This window comes from Crinia signifera, chromosome 2, assembly GCF_055691185.1.
Source record: "Crinia signifera chromosome 2, ASM5569118v1, whole genome shotgun sequence".
Taxonomy (NCBI): Eukaryota; Metazoa; Chordata; class Amphibia; order Anura; family Myobatrachidae; genus Crinia; species Crinia signifera.
In genome coordinates this window covers 251,233,317-251,250,050 of record NC_139218.1, presented here as the reverse complement: position 1 = coordinate 251,250,050, position 16,734 = coordinate 251,233,317, and the positions used below count along the sequence as shown (strand labels likewise).

General features: G+C 44.9%; 1 protein-coding gene across 4 annotated transcripts in view; it reads left to right on the top strand.

Moving 5' to 3' along the window:
• Positions 1-16,734, top strand: part of NFKBIZ (NFKB inhibitor zeta) — a 28,180-nt gene that overhangs the window by 6,712 nt on the left and 4,734 nt on the right. For 3 of the 4 annotated variants that reach the window (XM_083174240.1, XM_083174239.1, XM_083174238.1), the window contains 4 exons: positions 14,650-14,777; positions 15,131-15,158; positions 15,341-15,438; positions 15,521-16,236. In XM_083174240.1, coding sequence (XP_083030366.1) covers positions 14,739-14,777; positions 15,131-15,158; positions 15,341-15,438; positions 15,521-16,236 — 881 coding nt within the window. In that variant the 5' untranslated portion in view covers positions 14,650-14,738. Of the gene's footprint in view, positions 1-12,269; positions 13,547-14,649; positions 14,778-15,130; positions 15,159-15,340; positions 15,439-15,520; positions 16,237-16,734 lie in introns of those variants that run through there. The other variant, XM_083174237.1, reaches the window with a different exon arrangement.

The window sequence follows — 16,734 nt, the reverse complement described above, 5'->3', positions numbered from 1 at the left end:
AAACAAATCAGGGTTTCTTTTCTCTTCACCCGTCCAGATGATATTTAAAACCTTCCAATCTGGGACAATCCTGATAATAACCCTGTTTCCGCAGCACAAATCCCCTCACCTGCTCCCTAAGAATAGCGGAACCCCTTCTGCATCCACTGCGGCACCCCCGCTGACTATCCCCTGTGTCCTTCTCTACTTTTGGTCCGATCCTGTCGGCGGCCCTCTCCTGCCTGCACTGTCGGCCATCTCCGGGCAAGTCTCCCTGATTGACATTCGGCGGAGCTGTGAGTCTGGTCGCCGGGGCTGTCAGCGTCGGCTGCCTTTTTGGACCAGACCCTCCTGTCCGCTCCCTACTGCTCGTGTGCACCAGATCAAAGTGTGAGGTGAGGTCGCGGCCATCTTGGAGCTTCCTTGGACGGTACTTGTGCACGAGGTGCGTGGCATGTATAGCACAATATGGATATCTCCTATCTTCTACAGTGCATTCAGGCATCGACTGAAAGACTTCTACTTAATCTTGAGGCAATACAACAGGAAGCTCTCTACCCCACAGTTAACCCTGGCAAAGATAGTGGAGAGACTATGGATGATATAGCTGCCTCCTATACTTCTGAATCATCCACATATCCTGTAGACATACGGATGAAAATGTCTTCCATGTCCTGTGTATACGCATCAGGGGTTGACAGGAAGGATATCTACTACTCTCCTGTGATTTCTACAAATCCTACTGCTTTGGACCTGGATGCCTTACTCCTTATATCTACCCTTGAAGCATCCAAAAATGGTGACATGCTTACTAAGGCTACCTGCTGTTGCACTGCAACACATATTGAACCTGAGCCTGTGTGTGATGAGGACAGGTCTATATCCCTGACTGGAACTGTGATACAGGCTCACTACAACTTCGTATTTCAACTTTATACGATGGCTGCACCCTTGCCAATGATATTACGCTTGTTTTTGTTAGCTCATGTACCTACACTGTTCAGTTATGCTGCTTGTAGTGTTATGTGTTCTGGTCTGTATGGAGGAGGGACCGGTGCTGTGTATGCCCCATACCGATATGCAAGTGGATGGCCAGATTGATATGACACGATTACTATACTGTAGTTAAATAATGCATCTTTCTAAATGCATTGGTTTATTTTGTGTGAGATGTTTTACCTTTCTATATCCTGCTTTATATACATATGATGTTATTTACCTGCCCAGGTGCGCTTTATATCCTGTTCCTTTTAATGACTCCAATATGCGCTGTAGGCCCGATATATATATCTCTGGTGGGAGAGCCGGTATTATCCGGCTCGGGGGTCATTAGTTTTTTGTCCCTAGGTTTGGGTAAATGGGGGGGTTATAGTTAGGCAATAGTTTTTTTTAGTGGGGGGTTTAAGGTTTCCGGGCACCAGGTATACCTATGTTGGGGGCAGGTCATACAGGGTGGGGGGTTATGGGGTTATGCTTTTTCTTTTGAAGGGGGAATTTTTTTTTGGTCTGTGCCAGTTATATCACTGCTTATGTTTAGTCTGTTACTATATTTTGCTCGGTGTACGATTACCCTGATAGTTGTCTGTGAAGAACGACTCTGTACATTATACAACTGTGCGACTGCAACCAAATGCACTCCTGCCCTGATATACTGAATATTTGCCCGAATGGCGCCTTCGGGCCTTTCTGTTCATAAATACTGCAGGGAATGCGATTACTACTAAAATGCTGATAATGTCAATTTTTTGTGAACATTTGCTGGATTATGGGGGGAATTTACGAAGGGAAATTTGTAAAAAATAGGTGTATTTGTATCCAGAAATACACTTATTTTTGACATTTACTATCCCAAAAATACAGCAATTCGTATTCGTATTGATAGCACATCATTACGAATACGAATTGCCGTATTTTCGGGATAGTAAATGTCTAAAATAAGTGTATTTCTGGATACAAATACACCTATTTTTTACAAATTTCCTTTAGTAAATTTCCCCCTATATCTCTAATGTGTTGTACACCAAATGCTATCTACTGTATCTAACTGGCTGAGCGTTTGTTAAATGTTTTGGTACTTGTTTCCTAGCACGGCCACCACGATTTCTATCGTGGTGGTCGTGTCGGAAAAAATCGTGTCGGTCGCGTCGGGTGCATACCAAAACGCACACAACGCGACCGACGCGATGTACCCGATTTCTCCATAGGCTTCAATGTAAAAATAATTTAACATTGAAGCCTATGGAGAAATCGGGTCCATCGTGTCCATAGGCTTCAATGTTAAATTATTTTAACATTGAAACTGAGTCCATTTAACATATTAAAAAATGGGTAAAGGGCCAATATGGGCCATTTCTCATTGGGTATGGCCCCGTCAAGTGTGTAAAAAATAATGTCCCCTCATTGTGGCCGCCACCCCCATGATTGACGCGAACCCGAAGCGTGGCGAGCGCAGCGGTGCGCGTCCTCCGACCTTTTCATTCCCCTACTATCCATGTCGGCGTGGAGTTGAGAATAGATTAGTGTGGCGAGTGGACGCGGACAGCTGTGAAGCCCGCGAGGGGACGCGGATACCTGTGAAGGTATCCGCGTCCCCTCGCGGGGCTCGCTGCGCACGCCACGCTTCGGGCTCGGTGGCTCGCTGCGCTCTACACACTAATCTATTCTCAACTCCACGCCGACGTGGATAGTAGGGGAATGAAAAGGTCGGAGGACGCGCACCGCCGCCCCTTGCGGGCTCGCTGCGCTCGCCACGCTTCGGGTTCACGTCAATCGTGACGGGGCCATACCCAATGAGAAATGGCCCATATTGGGCCTTTTCCCATTTTTTCCTATGTTAAATTCAATGTTAAAATATTTTAACATTGAAGCCTATGGACAAATCGGGTCCATCGCATAGGCTTCAATGTTAAATATTTTAATATTGAAGCCTATGGAGAAATCGGGGGCATCGCGTCGGGCGCGCATAGGCTTCAATGTTAAAATATTTTAACATTGAAGCCTATGGGGAAATCGTGGGCATCGCGTCAGTCGCGTCGTGTGCCTTCTTAAGGCACACGACCGACGCGATGTACCACAGTTGTGGTTTTTCCAAGGGAAATCGTGGGCATCGCGGGCATCGTGTGCCTTAAAGTTAAGGCACACGATGCCCGCGATTGTGGCCGTGCTAGGAAACCAGTACCAATGGTTTTTTTTTTTTCAAAAAAGCCAATAAAAAGTATTGAATAAAAAAAAAAAAAAAAAAAAATCCCAATCTGATATTGATATATATATATATATATATATATATATATATATTCAAAAAGAAGGACAAGAAGGGCGCTCCATAGTGCACAAATGACAATTTAATAACAACATATAAAAACACGGTCCAGGAAAAGCAACACTGTACTCGTACCGAACCATGCAGCGCTGTGGGCTGGGTACCACAAGGTATTCAAATTTTGAATGCCAGGCAAAGCTCCTACCACCAAACGCCGGGGCACCGCTGGAAACCACGAACCACCACTGGGGATCACCGTCAACAGGTGTCAGTGTATCGGGAACCACACGGGAACAGCTACGGAGGAGGGAGCCGGGCAGCAGTTGGAGCAGACTTCACAGGCCCCGCTCTAACGCGTTTCGTAGTACAACTTCGTCATATATATATGAGTAAAATCAACACAGTTTATTTCCCCCCCAAAAAAAACCCCAAACAAGGATACCTTAAAAAATATTCCATATATGAACCGGAATTTCTGAATTAATTGATGTAATAAAGGGGTAATGGTATAGCGGGTTGACAGGGTTTAGATTAGACCACCCTTAGTCGACCCAGGTTAGTTAGACGCGTAAAGATACCCAGCGGCCGGTAGAGCGGCAGTAACACTAGTTAGAAACTGGTGGCAGATCGGTGGGACCATGGTCGATGGGACTTTTTTAGCATTGTTTGGTGCATGGACGGGACCATGGTCGACGGGATTTTTTTAATGATTTTTTGGTGCATGGGTCCCCGGGGACACTGTATACTGTATGTGCACAGTGTCCCCTCGCATGGCTGACTACACTTGGGGCATGTTTTGGGCACAATGCTTCTCTATTCACTATTCTATTCTATCTATGTCCACGTGGATAATACAAAATGGCATAAAAAAAGTCCTGTCGAGCATAGTCCTGCCAAACAGCCACTGCGGCCTAACTAGCGTTACTGCTGCTCTAGCGGCCGCAGACTATCTTTATGCATCTAACTAAGCCGGGTTGACTAAGGGTGTTCGACCATACCATGGTCGATCTAAACCCCGATCGACCCGGCGTCCGGATACCGAGTGTGCGTACACTGTCCTTCGCTTGAGATGAGAAAAATACCTTTTTATGTTTAACTACTCCATTTTCAGTTAGTGGGATACGCCCATTTAATATCATCAGATTATTTATGCTCTGAAAGCTTGGATTTAGACTTTTTTTGTCAATAATTGTTAATACATTTTTTTATACTCTTTATTGTACTTGTTTTATATATATGACAAAAGCATCATCGCTGGAAGTGAAAAAAGAAACCTGACCTTTTCAAAGAAAGAAACTGTCACGAAAGGGGTTTTGGGGACATAGTCATGACCGCAGTGAACCAATGCTGGATACCTGAGACACAGGAGATCTGGATCTGAGGACTCTGGGATCTTATTAAGGCTTGAGTCTGAGAATGCCGGAATAACTTTGCATGCTGGATCTGGGAGTACAGAATAAATGAAGGATACCTACTTGGGTAAACTGAAATAATAACTTGGTGATGGACCCCCGGCACTTGTGTAGGAACTGCGACTGGTTGAAGAATTCCTGGCCACTGTAGGAGCATTGGTGGAATGCCCTACAGGAGCTGGTATACAAGCTGGAACTGGAGAGGCTGGTGCAAACTGTCACGGCTGGAGGAGGTTGAAGAACCGCCTCTGGCAGCAGTCCCAGAGCGGGCTGCGCTGGTGGTGCTTGAAGTTTGGTCTGTAGTATGTAGGACCTATGCATAAAATCTCAGGCCTTGAGTATTGACTGAACTCCTTGACGAGGGCGCGGAGTCTAACTGCCAAGCAGTCTTCAGCAGGGACCCCCGCAAGAGGGTTTGGATTTTGCCCCTCGCTAGGAGAACTCACTGGTGGCAGGAGAATAACTGAACGGTTAACAGGAGGTAGGTCAGGACACAGGCTTGAGGGATAGGTGATAATAACGAAGAACAGAACTGGCCGACTTGGCGTGGAGACTCCAGGATAGATAATGGATAACTCAAAAGGCCGACTTTGCTTCAGGAGAACGGAACTTAAACAGCAGGATAACTTAAAGGACCGTCTCAGTGCGGAAACTCTGGATGGGTATAACTGGAACTTAAATGGCTCACTTGGCTTCAGAAAATGGAGCAGGATAACTTAAATGACCAACTTGGTTGACAGAGTACTGATGGAGACAGAAACCACAGGGTTCAGCAGGAACAAGGTTCAGGGTTAAATGCTGAGGCACTGGAACAACACTTCCACGCAGCTTCTGTCTCCTTGAGCCAGGCTTTTATATCCCTTGCCTTTCCACGATTGGATGAGTGCTCCTGAAGTTCAGTTTTTTATTCAATAAAGAATAAATTCAGGAGCCAATGATATGAGCGGAATCTCAGGGCCTTATTCTAGTTCGCTCTTTCTGAAAAAATCCTTCTTAGATGGACAAAACCATGTGCACTGCAGGAGGGCAGATGTTACTTGTGCAGAGAGTATTAGATTTGGGTGGGGTTTTACTTCAAAGTGAGATCTATATTGCAGTGTAAAAATAAAGCTGCTAGTATTTACCCCGCACAGAAACAAAATAACTCACCCAAATCTAATTTTTTCTGCACATTTTACATCTGCCCCCCTGCAGTGCACATGGCTTTGTCCATCTAAGAAGGATTTTGTCAGAAAGAGTGAACTAGAATAAGGCCCTCAATGAGACCTGGAAACTTTTTGAATATCTCAGCATAGCCTTCAGTTCCATTGACAAGTACCCCACCAAACTATAGGCCTTATTCTGGTTTGTTCGGATGGCTCCGAATGCATACGCACGGAAGATGGTTGGTGTTTGCGCATGTGCAGAGGCGTATCTGCGCATGTGTGAATACGGCGTGAATTCTGTACAATCTGAACAGGGGGTGGAGAGGGGTATGAAGGGCTGTTTGGGCTCATTACTATATGTGTACGCCCCGCGTTTCATGGGCGTTCCCATTAAAACGCTGGGCGTACGTTTGGTAATGTGGCCATGACGCACGTGTGGGGGGCGGACATATGACATAGCCGGATGCCAGCTGCCCGCCCATATCCCTGCTTTTGCACAGAGAAATGCCCGAGTGGTCTGGAGCACTTGGTGCTGCCTGACCATTCGGTCCAGCATTCGATGGTCGGCAACCATCGAATGATGGGGGAGGTTCCCACACATGGAGGAGGTGTCCACATGAAAAATCTACTCGCGGTCCGTTCGGTCAGCGTCTTACCGCATTCGGACGGTGTGAGCGATCCATACAGAAAGCGGGGCTAAGAACACTCGGTTCCAGTCCGCAAATACGCATCCGTCTGAACCAACCAGAATAAGGCCATATGTGCATATGCCTTGTGACCACCCAGTTACGCCTGTTTATCCTCCAGTAGAAATGTGTCAATGTTGCGTATGAATCTGCATAGTCTGTAATTGTGTAAACTTGTCTTTGTAGCATGCGCTATGCAAAAATATTCAACTTCTTAACTGCTCCTTAAGGGGCCTATGTAGTGATTTAGGGGCAATTTTGAATCGATCTCACTTATTGCCTCAAAAATTACCCTACATCGCTCTGTGTGTAGGGGCCATAGCAATAGCCACACATCGCTATTGCCTGGCAATTACTACCCAGCATGCTGGATGTTAGTCGGTCAGGGCCAGTGTTCTCTCTGACAGATCGCTTCAGCACACTGGGCCTTATTCTAGTTCGCTTTTTCTGACAAAATCCTTCTTAGATGGACAAAACCATGTGCACTGCAGGGGGGCAGATGTAAAATGTGCAGAGAGAATTAGAATTGGGTGAGTTATTTTCTTTCTGTGCAGGGTAAATACTGGCTGCTTTATTTTTACACTGCAATACAGATCTCACTTTGAAGTAAAACCCCACCCAAATCTAATTCTCTCTGCACAAGTTACATCTGCCCCACCTGCAGTGCACATGGTTTTGTCTATCTAAGAAGGAATTTGTCAGAAAGAGTGAACTAGAATAACATCCATGGTGCTGACACATCACTGTTTGCTGTGCGAAGTTGCTTAGAGTTCTGAGCGATTTAGCATCACTCAGAATATTCAGCACATCTCCATGTGTGTAGGCTCCTTTAGTGTCAATTTTTCTTAATTGTTTGTGTAGGTGCAGTGCTCTGACTGCACTTAATCAACAGGCACAATAAATATTTTGTTGTTGAACATAGAAATAAAGGCACAAATAATGAACACAGTATTATTTTATTAGTATTACACTAATTGGTTTGACTTTTATTGCATATGATTGTATTGGTTCTTTTGATGTACAATGAAAATAAAGTCCATAATAAACAAAATATTGCTGTTAAAAAATACTGACTTATTAAGATATAAATTAAGCTTGTATGAGCAGTGTTTTAGAGCAACGATTTTCAAACTGTGGGTCCTGACCCCGATGTGGGTTCCGTCCTCCTCAGCATGGGGTTGCGACTACGTATTGCTGACTATCAGGCTGATGACTTTTCTAATGTAAAGGTCATACACACTGGGCGATTATGCCCAGCATGAATGGACAAGGTTGCCCGCTGTCATCGCTGGGGGGAAAGCCGCTCGGTGCATACACACAGGGCTGTCAATGGGGGGTGCTGTGGGTACAGCTGTTCCGGGCCCGGGCCTCTGGAAGGGCCCGTGCAGCTCATTTTGCCCACCACAACCCCCCCGGCTGCCTCCGCTGAGCTCAGTGCGCTGAATAAAGCAGGTCCTGGAGCACAGTTTTATTCAACCCAGGACACCGGCGGTCAATTAAAATGCTGTACTGGCTTTTGAGAAAAATCAGAGCTCGCGTACCGGCAGCCAATCAGAACGGCTGCTGGTACTCAAGCTCTAAATGGCTCACCAGCCAGTGCTGCATTTTAATTGGCCGCTGGCATCCTGAGTTGAAGAAGCTTGTGCTTTGGGACCTCTGGGCTGTAGCTCAGTGGAAAAGGAGATGGGGAAGTAGGAGTCGGGTTATGGTAAGTCAAGTGAGGAGGGGGTGCTCGGGGCCCAGACTTGAAATGAGTCCCGGCCCAAAAAATTCCTGATGGCAGCCCTGCATATACACCAGAGCTGGGCAATTGTGGCCCTCCAGATGTTGAGGAACTACACATCCCAACATGCCTTGCATCAGTTTCAGCATGGCCACATAGCAAAACTAATGCAAAGCATCCTGGGATGTGTAGTTCCTCAACATCTGGAGGGCCGCAATTGCCCAGCCCTGATATACACTGAGCCGCTTTCGCTATGCAATGCCATCCACAAAGCCACCCATCTGCTGGAAATACCAGCAAATCCCCTCGCTACACTATATAAAATCAACTCCATGCCCACTTGGATAGTGGGGGTATGAACAGGGTGGGTATACAATATAAAATGGGGTCTGGGGGGCATTTAACATTGGACCCAATGTAAAATCGGGTCTCAGGGACCATTTAACATTGGATCCAATGTAAAAATTGGGTTGATCGCATCATTTCGCATCGCATGTGATTTGGTTGCATGCGATGCGATGGACCCGATTTTTCCAAAAAAATCGGGTCCATCGCATCTGATTGTATGCCTTAAGTTAAGGCATACAATAAAAAAACCGGGCGCCCAGATAATACATAAGTACCCAAATATGTCTTTCACTTTAATTATCTAAAAATGGGGAGGAAAGGCCAATAGATTGAAAGAACTTACCCATGAGACATGTTATTTTCTTATCTTGATGAACTTTTCTATAGATTGAATCTATCTGCCATTATTCTTTATCTGTACAACATTAAAAATATGTTGTTACAGTTTGTAATAGCAATTGATTATAAATCCAATTTTTTTTGTCCTTTGTGTAATACATGTGTAATGCCACTTTTGGCCACCAGTAGGCATTCCTGTATAGATTGTGGTAATTGACTATTTGATTTACCTACATGCAATATTGGAAATGCAATTTACAATATTGTTTCTTCCCTTCCCTCCCCTTACGCTGCCGTGTCTTAATGTTAATGTTTATTTCTTTGTGACGATGGCATTTGAGCATTGCTTACAAAGCTGGATTATTTTTTAGTTGTAACTCTTGGAGCTTCTCTTGGTTTTTATTGTGGTATTTATGGCTCTGACTTATTGTTATAATTACAGGTTGCATTAATAAACAGACAGCATAAAAACCTCTAAGTACAGTACATGGTTATTCATTGTGGGGGTCTCAAGGGTACAGCACTGTTTCCTGTCATTTTAACATTGGTTTAAGGACTTTAAGTTTAACCCTACTTTTCACCTTGTCGGGAGCTGTTTATAGGGAATTGGTAAACACACACATGCCAGGGTGTGTATCTGCTGACAGCCGTGAGGTCGTATGTGCAAAAATATGGTCATTATTGCTGTGTCTGGTCTGCCTAGTGATAATCCAACCCTTAATGCTGATGGTCCTTGTTATAGCTTATGGGTAGCAAATCTGTATGTAATTGCGAATGAGTTTGCTATGGCTCCGATCGCTTTTCATTTCTTTGCAGGAACTTAGTTTGCTAACATTAGCAGGTTCATAGCCTTTAAATTTGCAATCGGATTTCAAAATAAATAGCCCACTTTAGCATTTTCAGTCAGCTCTCCTCATAGCTGTTGATGAAATTCAACAACTCCTGTTTCAATTTATCAAACGTTATTTATGGGATATCCAGCGAAAAATACCCATGTTGGGCTATTAACTATAAATAATGACTTTCTTCCGAATCTAAAGGGGACCGCAACAGATATTGGTGTTGTATACTAGTATCTCCATTTTTTTTTTTACATAGAATAATGGGGTCGTCAGGGGGAGGGGGCTTTCATGCCAAATAAACCATTCAGAGCATTCCTCTGCAGCAGACTACACATGCATGGAAGTTCCACAGCATGTGGAAAATAGATATTTTTAAAACAAGTAATTCGTCCTTGCAGGGGACTTACAGGGGACTTATTTTCTTAATATCCCTAAATTGTTCAGAGGGAGAGAAAAATGTATTTTTACCAGGAACTTTTTGTCAGGGAGTAAACATGGTCCCAATTTGCTGCACCCAGATGCACTAAGCCTCAAAAGTGATAAAATGGAGAGTGATAAACAGCCAGCCAATCAGCTCCTACCTGCCATGTCACAGACTGTGTTTGAAAAATGTCAGGTAGGAGCTGTTTGGCTGGCTGTTTATCACTCTGCATTTTATCACTTTTGAAGCTTAGTGAATCTGGCTCGTAATCACATGGCTGCAAATTCAGACAATGGACGACCATTGATGAACTGTGCATGCATATGGGTCACAAAGACTGCTTCCAGTGATGAAGTCCTGCTATTTTTTTTATTAGAAAGCCATTCGCAAAGTAAGTGACAGGAAGTAGGTGACTGGAGGTGGTAACCGGCTGTTTCATGGGAGTGCCAAGAAATGCGCAGGCACGTAAGAAATGCGGGTAGTGTCAGGGAAAATACAGGTGTTCCCAAGCGGTTTAGGGGAGGGTGTGTGACGTCAGCAACAGGATGGGTCTCTGTTTACTCTGAGCATGCAATGACTTGTGCCCAGTGTAAAATCATTAGATGGTGACCCTTTTACGATGGGTTGTGGACAAATTTACACGGCTGTGACATCTTCGCCCGGTGTACACATTTATTCACCAGTCATGATTTCACTTTAGCAGGGCAGCAACTACTTGATCGCTGGCCATTGCACATTCGCAGCTGTGCGATCAGATCGGAATTACCCCCATAAAAGGGAAAGAACATGGATATGAAAAAATGCTGATTTACAGAATATGTTCCTGCAGACATGGCCAAAGTTCATGGATTTATCTTGCATGAAACTTGCAGTGCAGTATACATCAGGGCGTTAGTATGCATAACCTGTATATTTCATCGTGTATTACTTAATTATTTATTAACAGTTTCTTAATAAACTGTAGCGCTTTACGGAGAATATTTGACCATTTACATCAGTCCCTGCCCCAGTGGAGTTTACAATCTACAGTATATTCCCTACCACATATACTCACAAGGGATACGGTAATTAGGTCTACAGCAACTAGGTCGACATGGGCAAGGTTGACAGTCAAAAGGTCGACATGGGGTTTTTCACTGTTGTTTGAGCCAACATGTGCTGACAAGTGGTATTTCATGCCCTACCATCCACTAGAGTGTGGTAGGAGAATAAAATAGTGTGTCGGGCGTAAGCGAAACGCCGTGCCCGAAGCATTGCGAGCGAATCGGTGCACTTTAAACTGTGTCCATGTCGACAGTGTTGACATTTGGGTAAAAAAAGTGAAAAAGCCCATGTCGACATTTTGACTGTCAACCTTGCCCACGTCGACCTAATGCTTGTGTCGACCTAATGTCCTGTTGACCTAGACCCATGTCTCACAGTTAGAGCCATGGTGGGAAACTAACCCATGACCTCAGTGCTGTAAGGCAGTAATGCTAACCATTACACCATCCGTACTGGCCCAATAAGTCATAGGCAAACGCAGGGGGGTTTCTGGTTGCCCGGAAACCCCCCTCCTCTTGGCAAGTGCCTTAAATTATGACAATAGCACTGGTATATAATATCAATAGAGCTGCCACCACATCATGCAGTTTAGTGGACAGTGTACCCGAGGGGAGAGAGACATGCAGCTGCCGGGCGCACAGTTTTGGAACCACTCCGAACCTGACCCAGCATCCGCCTCCGTCCCTCGCTCTACCCGGCAGCTCCGTCCCCACTGCACCCTGCAGGTCCATCCTCCACTACACCCGGCAGTTGCATCCCCCTACTGCTTCCCCTTGTCCCTTGTAACTAACCTGCCAAGGAGTTGTGTTGGTCATGGGCAGGGCCCTTGGAATCCTGCCCATAGATAAGACGGCTCTGAGTGTACCAGCCTCTTATACCATATTTAGGGCGAGATGTATTATAATACATTGCCGCCCTTTGGGCCCCCTCCCCCCCCCCCTGCCGTGATGCCAGCACATATGTACTAACATATGCGGCTGGCATCGTGGTGCGGTGACGGAGCCCCCCCCCCCCGCGATACCTGTACACTGGTGTTCGGGGGGTCTCCGTCACCTCCCTGCCGCCTGGCTCTCCCCTCACGCCGGGGACAGCTAAGCAGGCTGTCCCCGGCGCCTCCTCCTCCCCCCTGCAGCCGGAAGGATGTCGGGCTGCTTCACTAGGGGGAGGAGGGGTTTACCTTCCAGAGTCCAGGAGGACCCTTCAGGAAGGTAAGCCAGAGGGGGGGTCGGCGAGGCGGTGGGCTCGCGTCGGCGAAAAGAAGCCGATAGGGTATCGCCACCCAAAGGTGGCAATACCCATCAATGCGGTATCATTTTTTATACATTGGAAAATGCGGTAAAACCTGGGTTTTACCGCATTTTCCAATTGATACATCTCGCCCTTACTGTATGTGTGGCTCTGAGCCCTCAAACATTGCAATGGACCAGAGTGCAGCTGCAAGGACAGGGAGACAGGAGCCTTGAACCATGAATTACTGTAGAAGATTGTGAGCTTAGAAAGTATTGGTTTTACTATTGTTTGTGTATTTATTTATTGACATTTTTAACCTTTTCCTGACCACTTCACTTATTTAAATGTTTGAAACAGCTTATACTACTGACCTTATACACTGTTAATATTCCATGCAGTATCCAGTGTATAAAAAGATTAATTTGCAGGGCTTTTACCACTCCCTCAGACTCCCGTACTAACTCCAATGTGCTGCAGAGAGTAAGTACATTTGACACTGTAAATGTTTTGCTTTCTAATCCTTGGCGTTGTTTAGTTGCGTGTGAGCACCGTACCTTCCTAGTGTGTGCAGGGTAAGGTATGTCACGTACACGACCTCACCCCCCACCTCCTCAGTTGGGCTGAGAGAACTGGGCTGGGCGATCTGGTTGCGCAATTTTCTCTTGTGCGTTTACGGTAAGTCCCGCCCACAGCCTGCTCCCCCCTCCCTCCCCTTTGCATCGCTGCTCCCTGATTGGCCCGGCCCCGGATAGCGAGGGCGAGTCGCTGCGACCTGTCATATATTTACGATCGCAGCGGAATTTCCCAGCCAGCTAGCACAGCACAGTCAGCGCACGTATTGCTTATAGTCACAGGCGGTGTCACTACATTCACTCATCCCACAGCTCGGCGGCCCCAGTGTGCGGCTGTTATGATCGTGGAGCGGGTGATTGAGGACTCCTGGGACCTATTGGATCAGGAGTTCACCATGAGCAGTCCCATGAGCCTGCGCTACTACTACGGCGCCTCCCCGGTTTCTGACCCAGCGAACTCCCCATCCCACTTTTCCAGCCCCGGCTCTCCGGACTCTGACAGTGACGGGGGCAGCCTGAGCGCGTCCTGGCCCGGCTGCAAGAAGGGTAAGGATTGCGGGCTGTGTACATGTAGCTACATGCTAAGCACATGCATGCGTTCTGTGTAATTACCACTGCGAGAGCTGTACCTCCATATGCGAAGTGCTGCATCCATTTGCTTGTGTGTTTATAATGGTGTGATGACCTGGTAGTACAGTACATGCAGTGTCTGGCCATACTCATTATATTACCTGTTGTTGTTGTTGTTGTTGTTGTTGTTGTGAATTTGTGTCTCTTCGGTAAATTATATAATATTTAGGCTGAACAATCCCTTGTTGATAACATTGTTGCTTATTGTTCTGTTTTGCTTTGGATTGGTGTTGCTGTGGCTCGCTCTGTTGGTGCCTTTTTGCTACTTACACCATTCCTGCAATAGGGCTGTTATTAGCAGTAGTTAGGGATGGCATCTCCTGCCTGTTCCTGTTCCTATGGCCCAGGAAAGCAGATGGCACATCTATAGTTAACGTTCAAGGAAGTGTATTTACTAGGCTATGCTTGAATTGACGTCAGAGCAGATTCAGAGATGAGGTGTGCCCATGCTATGCCGATAAACCTGTTTGGGCACTCTTCTGTATACCGCCGTGCTCTCCAACTATGGTCTCTAACTTCCTTTTATTGACGTTACCAGGCTTTTGGTTTTACAGAGGAAGGACCGAGGTTAGGGAAAGAATGGTGCTGAGCACCTGCTTTTAACAGGACATTACAATATATAGGGGGTGATGTATCAAGCAGTGTAAAGAGGGGCGTTATGGAGAAGTTGCCCATAGCCAACAATCATCATCATCATTTATAGAGTTAGTATGTACATCCTATAATTATATAGTTTGTTATTGCATTACACTTACACCAGGTGTCCTGACTCCTTTACAATGAGAATAAACCATTTTGAAAAATATTTATTAATTCAAAACCTAAAAAAAAGTAAAGAAATAGGTCATGGCTGTCAACAGTTTCGGGGAGCAATCCCCTTCATCAGGACGACCAACATGGTGATGTGCTTAGTGCAACAAAGTTGTTGATTAGTGCAGATCTGGTGGTATAAAATGTTTTTAGTAATTTGTTACCAGCAGTTAATTTCTTTAACCAAAATCAATATTTCTACTTTTTAGCTGAGCAAATAGGTGGCATAGGACGTCAGACAAAGGGAAATTTTCAGGGGGTTCGGGTGAAGAATCCAGTACGGGAACTTCTTAACCAGATGAGAAATAAGACCGGCCAAACATCAGAGGAGTCCCAGGTATGATTTCTTGTAAATGCTGTGTTTTTTTTTTTCCATTTTCAGTACTATTTATACCTATGTTGCTGTTTCACTTTCGGCACAAGAAACTGTTGATTGTTAGAACATAGCAAATATATATATTTTTTTTTTCATTCTTGCAACTGAATAGAAAGGAAGATAAACTGTATAGTTGTAGTGCTGTCATAAGAGCAGAAGGCGAGTGAGATTGGGTAGAGCGTTTTTGAAACCTATATAATTTTATTTATTAAATTCCCAAGTTTTATCAGTGGGGAAAAATGACAGTTTAATTCAATTATGTATGATATATTAGAAAGAAATATTTCTAATGGAAACTTCTTTTTTTTTTCTAGAAATTTCAGAGTCATGATCAGTACAATGGTATGTATAGTTTGTATTATTTATCAGACTCTATATTTTGCATAATTATGAACTTTTTGAGCTTTATAGGTTTTTACAACAAAGTGCACAATAGAAATGTAGCAATTCAAGAACTTGGACATATGTCAGGGTGGCAAGCCATTAATTCTCTAATGTATATTATTTTTTTTTCCCCTGCTTAGAACTGAAAGGCATATTAAGCAGAAAACGTACTATTGATTACATGTTGGAGGCACCAGCTGCAAAGAAACCCTGTCCCTTCCAGCCCAGTTATTTCCTGGTAAATGCATATCCACATGAGTAATATTACACCAGTTTGTTACAGTTTGATTACTATTTGATACGCTTTTTTCCTCCACCAGACCCCACCAAGTACACCAAGCTCCTGTGACATCATGGATGACCATACAAAAAGTGAGACAAGTCACGAATCTGATTTGGATCTGCTTCAGAGTATAATGAACATAAAAAATGAATCCAATACAGTGTCCCTGAGCACCGTGCAAGTGAACTGGATGAATTCCTTGCCTCCAAATAATAATGCCCAGGAACCATTCTATCAGGATGTTCCTGCAGCGCAGGCGTTTTCACCGACTCAGGCCAGTGAGTCATACAGTGGCTGTTCTCCACAGCACACAAATGACCAATATCAATTTGGCTGTCCTCCAAATCACACCGTTCCTCTACAGTGTGCAAGCTATAACCATTACCCTCCAAGCCAGAATTACCAAGAATCTGTTTGCTCAAATAAAGCATTTCAGAATTGCCCGCTAGAGGGCTTCTTATCTCTTACTGAATACACCCCTGAAATGACATCGGCAACAACATCCACAGAGTCCAGTATTCCAACTCAGAACTTCAGCCCATCTGTAAGTCCACCCTGCAATCAATTTTTAGACCATAATGTGGTCCAGCCTTCCCCAGATGCCTCCGCAGCAGTGTGCCAGACTGGTGGAAGCCAATCAAACCCGTTCCAGATTGGCAAATCTTTCTTCCATTGGCAGATAGAACAAGAAGAAAAGAAATTGGCAAATGTTTCTCCTGAGCGTCTTGTCTGTAAAGATGCAGATGGTGATACGTAAGTGTTTTCTGGTCTTCCCCATGTTACTGTTGTGCTATACCAGGGATGGGGAACCTTCGGCCCTCCAGCTGTTGTTGAACTACACATCCCAGCATACCCTGCAACAGGCCATGCTAAAACTGTTGGAGGGCATGCTGGGATGTGTAATTCAATAACAGCTGGAGGGGGCCCATCTCTGTGCTATACAAATAAAAGAGTTTGAGACTACTTATTTGTGATGGAGCCATCCTCATCTAGCCCTTTCATAGGATTAAGTGAGTAATAGGATTACTCTGCTAATCCCCTACTCTATTGTTCTATGTATTGTATTGTAGCTGAGAACAATAGGCATTGGATAGCCATGGCTCACCATGGCTATCCGGAGAAGGCTAGATGGGGATGGCTCCATCTGTACATCATAGAACTACAATACTTTTTTTAAAATAGATACATTTTTTCAGCCACCTCTTCCCCTTTTGGAAATATACCCTGACTGATAAACAGGGTGGGTATTTT